Source organism: Canis aureus, chromosome 16, assembly GCF_053574225.1.
Source record: "Canis aureus isolate CA01 chromosome 16, VMU_Caureus_v.1.0, whole genome shotgun sequence".
Lineage (NCBI taxonomy): Eukaryota > Metazoa > Chordata > Mammalia > Carnivora > Canidae > Canis > Canis aureus.
The window spans coordinates 63,614,675-63,628,866 of record NC_135626.1 but is presented as its reverse complement, the minus strand read 5'-3'; the positions used below and the strand labels follow the sequence as shown (position 1 = coordinate 63,628,866).

At 54.5% G+C, this 14,192-nt stretch overlaps 1 protein-coding gene across 6 annotated transcripts in view; it reads left to right on the top strand.

Annotated features, from left to right (window-relative positions):
- WDR45B (WD repeat domain 45B) overlaps window positions 1-14,192 on the top strand; it is a 41,927-nt gene that overhangs the window by 20,375 nt on the left and 7,360 nt on the right. For 3 of the 6 annotated variants that reach the window (XM_077854734.1, XM_077854739.1, XM_077854738.1), the window contains exons 8-10: window positions 630-731; window positions 1,323-1,444; window positions 2,073-3,070. In XM_077854734.1, the coding sequence (XP_077710860.1) occupies window positions 630-731; window positions 1,323-1,444; window positions 2,073-2,185 (337 nt within the window). In that variant the 3' untranslated portion in view covers window positions 2,186-3,070. The other 3 variants (XM_077854735.1, XM_077854736.1, XM_077854737.1) reach the window with 3 other exon arrangements.

Sequence of the window (14,192 nt, the reverse complement as noted above, 5' to 3'; positions counted from 1 at the left end):
CCGGGTCCCTACCTGCTGTGGGGGGTCAGGTGTGAGCTTGTTTTATTAGGACTAATTTTAAATTGTTACTGTGGGACTATGTACACAAGGAGAAGGAATATGATTACCTGCCGTTGACCCATTGCCCTGCCTCGTGCTTGTCCGTACTTGCCATCTTCCTCCTCCTCCACTGGCCTCCCCCTGATTCTCCTGGGGTATTTTAAGGCAGACACCACAGAACTCGTTAGCTCATCTGTAATCAGTTGGGTGCCCTGTGAGACACCGCAGCCCGTGGGATTTCGTCCTTCGCACCCGTGGCCTTGGCCAGTGCTGAGCAGCGTTTGGGTACGCGTGATAAACGTGATTAATACGTGACTGTAGGGACTGTGCCTGTGGAGCCCTGTGGGGTCTCCGGTGTCTGCCCTCGGGGCCCCGGGGCCTCCCGGGGGGGTCCGCAGGGAGCCTCTCCCTCTCCCTGGCACCCACTCTACTGGAGGGGGGCCTGCGTGGGCTGGCGAATGGGGGCAGTGGTGCTCAGGGTCCTAGGAATGCGAGGAGGCCAAGGTCAGGGGCCAGCTCATAGGCTGCTGCTGCGGGTGGCCGGCTCCTCTGTCCGCACGGAAGCACAGCTCCGTCTTGTGTCCCCGCAGCATTAACTTCAATCCGGACGCTTCCCTCATCTGCGTGTCCAGTGACCACGGCACCGTGCACATTTTTGCTGCCGAAGATCCAAAAAGGAATAAACAGTCTAGGTGGGTTTCCCCGGAGTTAACAGGCCTCGCCCTTCCTTTGGGCGCACTGGGTGTGGAGTCACAGTCGGGTCTCAGTGCGCGCTTGGCTGTGTGACAGTGAGGGCGGCGACCCTCTGGCAGCCCAGCTGCGGAGGCCGTGGACCACAGTACATGCTACCTGTAGCTTTATTACAAGGACACGGACGCATGGTCCGTGTTCCGTGCAGAAGAGACAGGAGTTGACCATTTGTTACTGGCGACAGGAGGGTCTGAGGGAAATGTGGGGAGTCGGTAGTGACGCAGGGAATTTCAGCTGTACGCATGGGTGTCCCTCAGCTGCTCCTGGTCGGTGGCCACGGTGTGCGGCGCGGGAACGGGCACGCCGGGCCTCCTTGCCGTCTGACGAGGGTCCGGTCCCCGTCCCGATCGCGGACCTGGGCCGGGGCCGCGCCCCTCGTGCCGCACTTGCCCGGTTCCTGTGAGCCCGCGTGAGCACTTTGGTTTTCCACGTGACGAGACCAATCAAAAGGACAGACTGCGGCCCGGCTCGGGCTGCGAGGGACCTGGCCCTCCCCGAGACTTGGCCGTAACCGCCTTCTCTCCCTCCCCTAGTCTGGCCTCCGCCAGCTTCCTCCCAAAGTACTTCAGCTCCAAGTGGAGTTTCTCCAAGTTTCAGGTGCCCTCAGGCTCTCCGTGCATCTGTGCCTTTGGAACGGAGCCAAATGCCGTCATCGGTAAGTGGGGCCCACGGTGGCCGCCCCGTGCTTGCGCTCCGGGGCGGGGTCCCACGTGGGGCCTGTGCGGCCGCAGGGGAAACACCAGCCCTGGCCCGGGGCGCCCCAGCAGGTCGTGGGTGCTTGGACTGATGACCCCACGGGGCTTCCCCACGTGTCAGTCAAACATGGGCACCCCCAGAACGGTCGGGGCTCCCAGCCGCCGTGGGCGTGGGGCGGGGCGGGGGTCCCCCATCAGCCACACTCACTCTGGGTGGCCACCTGGGGCAAGGCCATTTCCGGGTGAGCGCGGTGCTGTCTGCTGTTGACCTCGCGCGGAGAAACACGGGAGTGAAACGGTGTCCTTCTGTCTCAGCCATTTGCGCAGACGGCAGCTACTACAAGTTCCTATTCAACCCCAAGGGGGAGTGTATCCGGGACGTCTACGCGCAGTTTCTAGAAATGACCGATGACAAGCTGTGACTCCGCCGGGCGCGAGCAGCGCCCACGGCTGGCCACCCCAAGGCGCTGAGTGTGCCCGTCAGACTCTGGGGCCCTGCGGTGCCCGCAGGCCTCGTGCTCATGGCCGGAGGACCCCCTGGGACTGCGCTCCTGAAGCCATCCTGCGGTTGTCTGTTTTCCCGAGCAGGGCTTCCCGTTTCCAGTATTAAAGAAGGATCATCCTCCCGGCAGTGTAGACGCTCCCGTGGCTCTGAGCAGCCAGGCCCGACTGCTGGCCTGTCACCCGTACTCCAGCTGTGACGCTTGCTTCCGTGCTTCCACCACCCCCGCCTGCGCCCCGTGCCCTGGGCGCTCCGCACATGGACTGCGCTGACACAGCGATGGACGCATTAAAATTTGTTTTGGCCGCAGATTCCATCATTTTCCCTGAGTCTGTCACGGGGGGTGAGCACACGTGTCCGTGTTCGTCCTGACAGCCCCGGGTCTCCATGTGGGGCCACGGTACCAGCAGCCTTAGAACAGGAGGGAGGGGTTCCTTCTCTATCTGGACGTGAGCAACGACTCCACCGTGCTGGGGAGCCCGGGGTGGCGCCCCCTGCGCCGCGACCCCGCCGTCCCCGAGCCTGTCGCCAGCCTCGCAGCAGCTGCGTGCCCACGGGGCACCGTCCTGTCGGAGCTGCTGGAATCGGGGCAGAGGCCCGGCGCTCCGTGGGCTCGCCCCCAGGTTTCCATCGTGTGCATGGGGAGCAGCGCGTAGCTCTTCAGACCAGCCCCCAGGAGGGCGGCACCTGACGGGGATGGAGGGGGGCCAGGCATCGGGCTCACAGGCCACAGCCGCGGGCAGTGCTGGGGCGAAAGGCCCACCAGGACCTTTCCTGGCATTTGGGGCTGAGGCCAGTCATGGGCTCTGTGGTGTTAGTGCTCCCGGAGGTATGTATTTGATTTTCTTAAATTCCTTTTAAAGAAATCTAGTTTCACGGTTCTGGTTTCCGGTTGTGAACGTTGAAAGTCTGGGGCTGCAGCTGTCGTCCTGCCAGTTCTTTTACTGTCATGTAACCAACTCCCTTTGTACGTGGATTTCAGTGTAAAGTCTGCATGTTCCTTTTGTGTGTATTTAATCATGAAATTTAATTTTGCACTTATTTGTAATGTTCCTTTTAAATAAAAGTGACTAATTTTGTTGTAGTCCGTATCTGTTGAGGGAAACAATTGTGTCTCACAAAACCGAACCCTAGTTTCGGGATCGGCCACCCTGGGCCGCTGCACTGCGCGGGGAGCGGGGCTCCGTCGGGGACGCTGGTCGGGGCTGGGGCGGGTGCGGCGGCCCAGGGCTCCTCGTTCACACGGTCCTGGTTTGTGTTTCCCCAAACACGTCCCGCGCGTGGACACGGCACAGCTGTCGCCGCGGGCCCGCGTGGGGCCTGGGAGGCTGAGGCAGATGCGTGCCATGGCCGTGACCCGAGTGGCTCCCACGGGGTGGAGCGCGGCTGCCCCAACTGCTGACCCTGGGGGCAGGCCGCCCGGCAGGCCGTGTCCCTCCCGGGGGCCCCGCCCCGGCGGCGTCACCAGGCTTCCCGGTGCCCCCGGGCCTCTGCACGGCCTCGGGTCGACCTCGGCACCTCGGGAGCTGGGCCTGGAATCTCGACCCTCACAAGAGCCCGGAGGAGGCTCGCGGGGTCGGGCGGGGAGGCTTGTGGGGTCGGGGTGGAGAGGCATGCCTGGACTCACGGGCCTGCCCCATGACCTCGAGTTGCCCCCAGGTGCTAATGTGTTTGTTGCTGGCCCTTTAGGGACCTGGAGCCGTGGCACGCCGTCTGTCCGGCTGCATCTGCCGCTTTTTCTTCCAAATGGGCTTGAAAGTATCTGGGGTAATAGCCTCAGAGAAGAGCATTTTGGTGCAATTACCGAAATACAAAAATGATTGTCCCGTGCCGAGGGACCAAGCGTGTCGGGACCCTGTCACTGTGTCCCCGACACGCAGGTGCTAGCGTCTCCTCAGCGGCCTCAGACCCGCTCGTCTGTAAGTGGCAGCAAATTGACTTGCGCGGGAGGAAGCTCTGAGTTTTTCTCTGGTGTTTCATGGGTCTTGTTTGGTTTCAAAGTGAAAACTCTTTTACAAACTTAGACTTGGGAAATGGGTGTTTCTCTGTGTGCTTTATATATTTATCATCATGGGGCCTTGTTGAACTTCTTGAATCTGTAAATTTATGACTTTCATCGAATTTGTTAAACTTTGGGCCATTATCTCCTCATCCGGTTCTCTCGTCTCCTTCTGGGAGCCAGTCTGTCCTGGTCACCAGTCACTGCGCCTGTTTATATGATTTTTAAATATTTTTTCCTTTTTTTTTTTTTTTAAGAAAAATAGGTTAATTTTCATCTACCACTGACTCACCACTGATGCCCTATCACTGCCCATTCTGCTTTAAAGCCTGTGACAACGTATATTTTTCTTTTAACCACGTCTTATTTCAGATACTATTTGTTCTAAAATTAGTATCTGATTCTTAGCAAATGTTCCCGGTCCTTTGAGCAGTCTTTGTTACGTCGTCGTGCATGTTCAGGGTGCAGCTGTGGACGTCTGCGATTCTAACATCTGTTTGTCTTTATTCTGAGCAGCAGTCACACTCGTGTGCAGCACTTTCTGGTCGTGACCTGGGTGTCGCATACGCACCCGGCAGATACCATATGTTCTGTGTCTCTGAGGATCACAAATATTTGTTTTGTTTTGTTTTAAGCATCTAACCCTGCTGAAGCTGTTCTCGCTCCGCCCCCCATGGCAGGTGGCGGGTGGAAGGCAGCGGGGCGCCCTGGGCTCTCACCGGGTTCACAGCCGTGGGGCTGGGGGCACGATTTTGTCGTGTAGTTTTTCTGCATCTGTTCAAGTGCTCACGTTGTCCTTTATTCTGCTCATGTGCCTTACGTTGGTTTCTGACGGGTCGGCCAAGTGTGTGGTCGGGAGGCGAACGACTCGGCCGAGGCGTGTGATCCCGCCACCCCTGTTACTCCGTGGGGCTGCTGAACGCTGCTTGCCCGTGGTAAAGACCGACCGCGTGTCCGAGAGCTCCTTGTACCTGCAGTTTTCATTACATTGTCCCTCCCACGTGCTGATATTGTGGGTTTCAGGTTAGAAATTTTGTGGTTTGGGCATTAATTTTAAAACCATTTGCTTTAGGGATCCCTGGGTGGCGCAGCGGTTTGGCGCCTGCCTTTGGCCCAGGGCAGATCCTGGAGACCCGGGATCGAGTCCCACGTCGGGCTCCTGGTGCATGGAGCCTGCTTCTCCCTCTGCCTGTGTCTCTGCCTCTCTCTCTGTGTGTGTGACTATCATAAATAAATTTAAAAAAAAATTAAAACCATTTGCTTTATGCAACAGCCATGGAAACACACACGTGCACCGGTACCAGCCAAAGCCAGAGTGCGCCTGACGGGCAGGAGGCAACAGCGCATGGGGTGGGATTTTTTTTTTTTTAAGATTTTATTTATTTATTCATGGGAGACCCACAGAGAGGCAGAGACGGGCAGAGGGAGAAGCAGGCTCCCCCCGCCCCCCCGGCGCGGGACTCCATCCCAGGACCCTGGTGTCACGCCCTGAGCCGAAGGCAGATGCTCAGCCACGGAGCCTCCCGGTGGCCCCCTGGGGGCCCCCAGCAGAGTGTTTCTAGTTCATCCACGTTGTAAACGTTGCCCTTTGTTGTCCCGCAGGACCTGCAAGGGAAGGAGGGGCAGTGGGACGAGGGAGCCTGTCCCCTTCCCCGTGCCTGTCACCCTCCAGGCCGTCCGCAGCCTCTGCGGCACCAGCTCCAGGCTCGGGTGGAGCCGCGCAGGCACTGCCACCAGGACACGCGCCTTCACTAACCAGTAACTCAAGGTTTTAGCTTTTCCATCCAGTTACCAGTTGGCCCAGTCCTCGCCGGGGCTGCGCGGCGTGCGTGGGTTTTGACAGAGGCCCCGGCGTCCCTTCCTACCACCTCCATGCCAGCTCCGGCCACCGTGGACTTCTGGCTTTTTCAGAAACCTTACGACAGGAGTTTCCTGTGGCTGCGGGGACAAATGGCCACAAGCAGAGTGACTTAAGACCACGGAAAGTTACTCTGCTACAGTATCGAGGGCCGCGAATCAGAATCGGTGCCCGCAGGCTGCTCCCTCGGCCCTGGCCCCTGCACCGCGGTCCCCCTGCGTCCCCCGGGGCCGGCCCTATTCAGCCGGGCCCACCGGTGGGTTGCCACTGGGGAATGCGTCCCCGGTCCCCCATCCCCTCTGCCCCCGCTCCATCCCGAGGACCCCTGGCCTCCCCCTAACCCGATGGCATCTGCACCTGTTTGGGGTTTGTGAGGCCACGGCCCATGAGGGACCGTGTCCGCTGGTCCGTTCATCCCCGGCGACATGGGCCTTGTTCCCATGCTGGGACCCCGCGCAGCTTTCCGTGTTCCCGAGGCTCGGAGCCCCTCCCGGGAGCCGTGCCAGTGGGCGCCGTGCAGTGGGTCCGCGGCTCCGAGCCGGTCCCTGAGCAGCAGCTGCCCGCCGCGTGCCGGGTGTTTGTAGCCTTGAAGAAACGTCTGTCCTAGTCCTTCGCGCTTTTTTTTTCTGGTAAAACACACACAAGATTCACCACTTTAACCACCTTTGGGTACCGTTCGGTGGCACGAAGTCCGTCCACAGTTGACGCCGCCGCCACCGTCTCCAGAACTTTTCATTGTCACAAACGAGAACTGTGCCCATTAAGCAAAACGTTCCCGTTTCTCCGCCCCCTTGGCCCCCGGAGCCTGTGTCACCTGCCGCCTAGGGGGCTCTTCCCCCCTCCCCCCGGGACCTCCGTGCGGAGAGTCACCCGCTCTCCGTCCTTTCGTGTCCGGGTCTGTCCACGTGGAGAGGTTCCCCGGGCTGCATCTGTGTGGTTTTAAATTGGGTTGACTTTTTGTGGAGTCGTTAAGGGTTCTAAATATATTCTGAGTTCTAGACCTCTATGGGATCCATGATTTATAAATATTTTCTCCTGTTCTGTAGGCTGCCTCTTCGTTCTTGATAATATCCTTTGATGTATGAATTTCAGTTTTTTATGGGTCAATTTTAATTGACATTTTCTTTTGTTGCTCATACTTCTGGTGTCAAACCTAAGAATCTGTTGCCAATTCTGAAGTCATGAATGTTTATTTCTATATTTTCTCTTTATAGTTATAGTTCTGATAGTTTAGGTCGTTGATTCATTTTTTTTTTTAGAAAATTTTACTTACTTATTTGAGAGAGAGAGAGTGTAGGGGGGGACGGAGGATATGAAGCAGACTCCACACTGATCCCACCACCAGGAGATCATGACCTGAGCTGAAACCAAGAGTCGGTCCCTTAACCGCCTGAGCCACCCAAGTGCCCCTCATTGATCTATTTTGAATTAACTTTTGTATATGAAATGGGGTTAGGTTCCAGCTTCCTTGTTTTGCATGTGGTTATTCATCTGTTGAAGATGCTATTCTCTCTTGAATGTTCTTGGCTCCCTTGTTGGAAATCCATTGGCCATTGATGCTTGGGTTGATTTCTGGACTCTGTTGTATCCCATTGGCCCATGTGTCTACTCTTCATGCCAAAACCACAGTTTTGATTCCTGTACCTTTGTAGGAACTTTTGAAACTAAGAAGTGTCAGTTCTCCAGCTTCTTTTTTTTTTTTTTTTTTTTTAGTTCTCCAGCTTCTTGAAGGCTCTTTAGCTACTTAAAGCCCCTGATAGCCTCATGGATTTAAGGATCGGCTTTTCTGGGACGCCCGGGCAGCTCAGTGGTTGAGCATCTGCCTTCGGCCCAGGGCATGATTGTGGAGTCCCGGCATCGAGTCCCACGTCGGGCTCCCTGCATGGAGCCTGCTTCTCCCTCTGCCTGTGTCTCTGCCTCTCTCTCTGTGTGTCTCATGAATAAATAAAATCTTTAAAAAAACAAAAAAGGATTGGCTTCTCTATTTCTGCACAAGGCCACTGGGCATACGGGAGGAACAGTGCTGAATCTATGCGTTGCTTGGGGAGGATGGCCATCATCCTACCTGGCAACAAAGGAGGAACTTTCCATTGTTCAGGCCTTTGTAATTGCCTTCAGCAGTGGTTTGTCATCCTGAATCTACAAATCTTCCACGTTGGTTAAATTTACTTCTGGGGGTTTTATTCTTTTAATGCTCTGATAAATGGCATTGTTTTCATTTCTTTTTGGATTGTTCGTTGCTGGTGCACAGAAATACAGCCGGCCTTTGTGCCTTGGCCTTGTGCACTGCCTCCTGCCTGCATTTGCATCTTTGCTCCAGTAGCTTCTTGTGTGTGGATTCTGTGGGATTTTCCATCTGTACGATCACATCATCTGCCAATAGAGATAGTGTCCCTTCTTCCTCTCCAATTTATATTTATTTTCTTAAAACATTTTATTTATTCATGAGAGACAGAGAGAAAGGCAGGCAGAGACCCAAGCAGAGGGAGAAGCAGGTTCCCTGCCGGGAGCCCGATATGGGACTCGATCCTGGGACCGTGGGGTCACGCCCTGAGCTGAAGGCAGACGCCCAACTGCTGAGCCACCCGGGTGCCCCCCCCTTTCCAATTTAGATACCTTTTCTTTTTCTCGCCTAACTTACCCGGCCAGGCCCTCCAGAGCGCTGCGGAACAGCAGAGGCGACAGCAGGTGTTCCTGTCTCCCTGATCCTATAGGAAAAGCTTTCAGTCTGTTCCCATGGAGTCTGATGTAGGCTGCGGATCTCTGAGATTTTCCTGCTTGAACTTCGCCGGCTTCTCGCTCATTGTCCATCAGACGGGAGTGTTCAACCTCCGTTTCTTCATCTACTTTCCTGCCCTTTCCTCTTTAGTTCTCCCCCGGGATCCTAACAGTACGGACACGTGTGCTGGACCGCGTCCCGCGGCTGCCTTCCCCACCCCCAGGTCGTTTTAACTGCCCTTCTTCAAGTTCACAGATTCTTGCTGCTGCCTGCCCAAATCTGCTTTTAAACACCTAACACGAAATTTTTATTCCAGCTACTGTACTTTTCAGCTCTAGAATTTCTATTTGGTTCCTTTTTATAATTTGTCTTTTCTGATTTCCCTACCTGTTCCTACACTGTTCCGACTTAGCAGTCTGTGGTTTCCACCAGCTCCTGGAGCATATTAAGACAACTCAGTAAAGTCTCTGGTCTAGTAAGTCTACTTTCTGGGCTTCCTCACAGATGGTTTGTCCATTTTTTTCTCCTGTGAATGGCCCACCGCTTCCCGTTCCTTTCTGCGCTTTGTAATTTTTTGTGGATGACTGCACATCCTGGCTGTTGCGGCACGGTCACCCTGGAAATCGGATCCTCTCCTGCCGGCCCCGCGGGACCGCTGCTGCTCAATGAAGGCTGTAGGGGTCCATAGGCTCGGTCACTTCTCCAGCTGCTTTCACAAAGACTGTATCTCTTGTCTTGTTTGGGCACTGAGGTCTGCTCTTTTAGCTTGTGTTCACCTGATGTTATGTCCGAGGTTTCCCTAAGTTCCAGGATCCAATAAGATTTCTAAAAAACAGGGACACCTGGGTGGCTCAGTGGTTGAGCTTCTGCCTGATCCCCGGGATCAAGTCCCGCATGGGGCTCCCCGCGGGGAGCCTGCTTCTCCCTCTGCCTGGGTCTCTGCCTCTCTCTGTGTCTCTTATAAATAAATAAAATCTTCAAAAAATTGTTTTAAAAGATATATTCATTTATTTGAGAGAGAGAGTGTGCACACAGTGAGGGGGAAGAGGGAGAGAGAGAGAAGACCTCAAGCAGACTCCACCCTGAGCACTGATGTGGGGTTTGATCTCATGACCCCGAGATCACAACCTAATACTATTTCGGGGGCACCTGGGGGGCTTAGTTGGTTAAGCGTCCAAGTTTTGACCTCAGCTCAGATCTTGATCTCAGGGTCATGAGATCAGAAGCCCCACATTGGGCCCACACCACACTGGGTGGGAGCCTCCTTAAAACACAGAAATGCTATTTCAGCTGCATTTCACAATTTTAAAAAATATTTTATTTATTTATTCATGAGAGACAGACGGAGACAGAGGCAGAGGGAGAAGCTGGCTCCATGCAGGGAGCCCGACGTGGGACTCGATCCCAGGTCCCCAGGATCAGGCCCTGGGCTGAAAGTGGCGCTAAACTGCTGAGCCCCCCGGGCTGCCCTGCATTTCACAATTTTTAAAACAGATTTTATTTATTCATTCATGAGACACACACATAGAGAGAGAGAAGCAGGCTCCCTGTAGGGAGCCCGATACAGGATTCAATCCCGGAACTTCAGAATCATGCCCTCAGCTGAAGGCAGACACTCAACCATTGAGCCACCCGGGTGCCTTGCATTTCACAAATGTGATATATTTTCATGTTCATTGTTACAAGTTCTTAGGTTTTTTAATTTTCTACTTCCTCTTGAGACTTCCTCTTTACAGCATGGATTATTCCAAAATACATTGTCTCCTTTCCAAACATGTGAGGTTTTAAAATTTGCATTTGCTATTGATTTCTAGTTTATTTACCCATCAGAGAACATACTGCCCCTGATTTTAATTCTTTCAAGTTCATAGTGTTTGCGACCCAGGATGTGTCTGTACTGGTGACTGTTCAACGCACATGGAAGGAACGTGTCCTGCTGCCAGGAGAGCCCTTCACTAACCATGAGGCCAAGTTTGTTGATGCTGCTGCTCAGAGATTCTCCGTCCTTGCTGACTTTCTGCTTGTTTTTATTGATTTCCCAGAGATAAGTGTTGATGTATCTTTTTTTTCCCCCTGAGAGAGAGAGAGTGCATGAGCGTGATGGGGGTGGGTAGGCAGAGGGAGAGAGAGAATTTAAGCAGGCTCCACACTCCTTGCAGAGCCTGATGTGAGAGTCAATCTCATGACCCTGACATGACCTGAGCTGAATTAAGAGTTGGATCCTTAACTGACTGAGCCCCCAGGCTTCCCTGTTTAGTTCTATTTTTGAGTCATCTCTACACCCAACGTGGGGCTCACACAACCCTGAGATCAAGAGTTGCAAGCTCTAATGGAGCGGCCAGGCAGCCCCAGTGCTGATGTATCTACATGTAACGTGGACTTGTCTGTTTTGTTTAGTTCTCTTGGGTTTTGCTTCATTTATTTTGTGTGAGAAGTGACCCCTTTATCGTTACTTGGCGCCCTGATCTGTGCTAACTTTCCTGGTTTCAAGCCAGCTCTGTCTGGAAAGACTGGAACTCCTCTTCCTCTCTTTTGATCAGCCTTGGCACGACATCTTTTTCTCCAGCCATTCCTTTTAATCCTCGTGTCTTCGTATTTACAGTGGTTGCTTGTTGACAACATGTAGTAGGGTCTTGGTGGGGTTTATTTAAGATTTTATTTATTTATTCATGAGCAACACACACAGGGGGAGAGAGAGAGTGAGAGAGAGAGAGAGGGAGGGAGGGAGGGAGGGAGGGAGGGGCAGAGACACAGGGTCCCATGCAGGGACCCGACGTGGGACTCAATCCCAGGTCTTCAGGATCACGCCCTGGGCCAAAGGCGGTGCTAAACCGCTGAGCCAACAGGGCCACCCCCAGGATCTTGGTTTTAGATTCACTTTGACAATCTTTTACTTGGTGCATTTATTTTTTTTTAATTTTTTTATTTTATTTATGATAGTCACAGAGAGAGAGAGAGAGGCAGAGACACAGGCAGAGGGAGAAGCAGGCTCCATGCACCGGGAGCCTGACGTGGGACTGGATCCTGGGTCTCCAGGATCGCACCCTGGGCCAAAGGCAGGCACCAAACCGCTGAGCCACCCAGGGATCCCATACTTGGTGCATTTAAACCACCGATGTTAAAAGTGATTACTGGTATAGTTGGACTACTGGCCACCACAGTCGTTGCTGTTTTCTCTGTTGCCCTCCTACTTTGAAAATGATAATCCTGGGGGCGCCTGGGTGACTCAGGTTATGTCCCGTGATCAAGCCCCACATTGGGCTCCCTGCTCAGCAAGAGTCTGCTTCTCCCTCTGCCCCTCCCCCTGCTCATGCTTGCTCACTCTCGCTCTGTCTCAGATAAATAAGATATTTTTAAGGGATGATCTGCTCAGTAATAGTGTCTTTTGGGCATTAATCTTGTTCCCTGAACTCCTGGACCTGTGGTTTCATGTCTGACACGGATTTGGGGGAAATTATCCATCAGCGTTGCTTCAAACATCACCTGCATCCCTGAAGAGCCCGGTTTCCCCCTGCTGCCCCTGTAAGCCCATGGGCGCGGCCCGCCCCGCAGCCCGGATTCTGCTCTGCTTGACGTATTTCCACCCTTGTTCTCATTTCACTTTGGAGGTTCCTGTTGACGTTTCCTGAAGCGCAGAGCCGGCTTCCCTATGCCCAGCGTGCTAAGCCCATCGGAGACCCTCGTTTTGGTTAGTGTTGTGTTTTTAACCCCCAACCTTCCTTTTAAGTTGTTAGGATTCCGTGTGTCCGTACGTCGCCCATGTGCCGTCGGTGCCCCACTCGGTCATCACGGTTGCTATACCTCCGCGGCCTGGTCAGGCCATCCCTGCCCTGCTGGGTCGGAGGCTCTCTCCAGATTGTGTTTTTCCCTTGAGTTACGACTGGTGGCGTCTTCCGGCCCGCAGAGCCGCTGTGCGTGAGGAAGGGCTGCACGCGGGCTCAGCTCAGGCCTCCCGCCGGTGTCCCGAGGGGGTTCCTGGGGGAGTCCGGAACAGCTGTCGTCTTTCCGGCTCCCTTGGTGGAGCCCCAGAGGTCAGTTTTGAAGCCCCAGGTGCAGTTTCCCGCCTGCCGCCGGGTCCCCGAGGTGCTTCCTGCCCGGGCCTCACCGCCCGCGCACCCAAGGAAGGCGCTCGCTCTTGTGGAGCTCGGCGGGGACTCGGCGGGACCCAGGGCCACTTCCAAGTGCCTTACACTCAGAAAGTAAAACCGGGGCCCTGGCTTCCTTCACGTCCCTGCGAGGAGGGGCATAGGCCCTATGGGACGTCCTCATTCCCTCCCGGTAACTCCCCGTGGGGAGCTCTGCGACCTTCGACGTCAGCACAGCCGCTCCTGTTGTTTTTTTGATGTTTGCACGATATGTCTTTCCCGGCCTTTTACATTTCACCTGTCCTCATCACTTCAGTAAGTTGGGCCTTATTTTTTGATCCAGTCTGACAATCTCTTTTTTATTTGAAAAATTTAGTTTTGAAGTATAGCGGATACACGACGTCTGGTCGTTCAGGCGAACAGCACAGCGATCGGCAGTTCTGCATGTCACCTGGAGCTCCACACCGCAAGCATAGGCCCCGCTGTCCCCGACGTCCCCTGTGCTCTGTCACCCTCGTGCCTGACATCCTACCTGGAAGTTTGTATCTCTTCATCCCCTTCCCTGGCCCCAACCCTCTGGCAGCCACCAGTTCTCTGTATTTATGGGTCTGTTTCTGCTTTGTTCATTTGTTTTCATTTTTAGATTCCACGTATGAGTGAGGTCACATGGTAGGTCTGTCTTACTTCATTTGATAGGACACCATCCAGGCCCATCCGTGTCGCAAATGGCAAGATCTCATCCCTTTTCATGGCTGGGTAGTACCTGCAGTGCGTGTGGGGGTGTGCACCCCCCCCATCTTCATCCATGCATTGATCCATGGACACTTGGCTGCTGTAATAGTGCCGCAGTAAACTAAGGGTGTGTGTACCTTTTCAAGTCAGTATTTTTATTTTCTTTGGGTAAATACCCATTAGTGGAATTACTGGGCCACAGGGTAGTTCTATTTTTAATTTTTTGAGGAACCTCCATACTGTTTTCCACAGCGGTTGCACCACTTCACACTCCCAGCAACAGTGCAGAAAGTTCCCTGTTTTCCACGTCCTCACCAGCACTGGTCAGTCCTTGTCTTTGATAATAGCCATTCTGACAGGTGTGAGGCCATCTCCGTCGGAGTTCTGACTTGCACTCCCCTGATGACTGGTGACGAGGAGCAGTGTTTGGAAGGAAAGCGCTGTGGAAAGGACTGCACACCCCCCCCCCCCCCCCCGGAAGGAGCCCTCTACCCTTTCCCCCATGAATGGACAAAAACCTGACTGGGTTACAGGCCACGAAGGGTTAATCAGATAAAAAACTCCCAGACTCAGGGACGCCCTGGAGGCTCAGCACTCAGTGGTCTAGCTGCCTTCGGCCAGGACGTGATCCTTGAGTCCGGCCAGGACGTGATCCTTGAGTCCGGGGGGGGGGGGGGGGGGGGGGGGGGGGGGGGGCGGATCGGGTCCTGCCTCGGGTTCCCCGCAGGGAGCCTGCTTCTCCCTCTGCCTGGGTCTCTGCCCACCCCCATCTCTTCCTCTGTCTCTCTCTCTGTCTCTTAGGAATAAATAAGT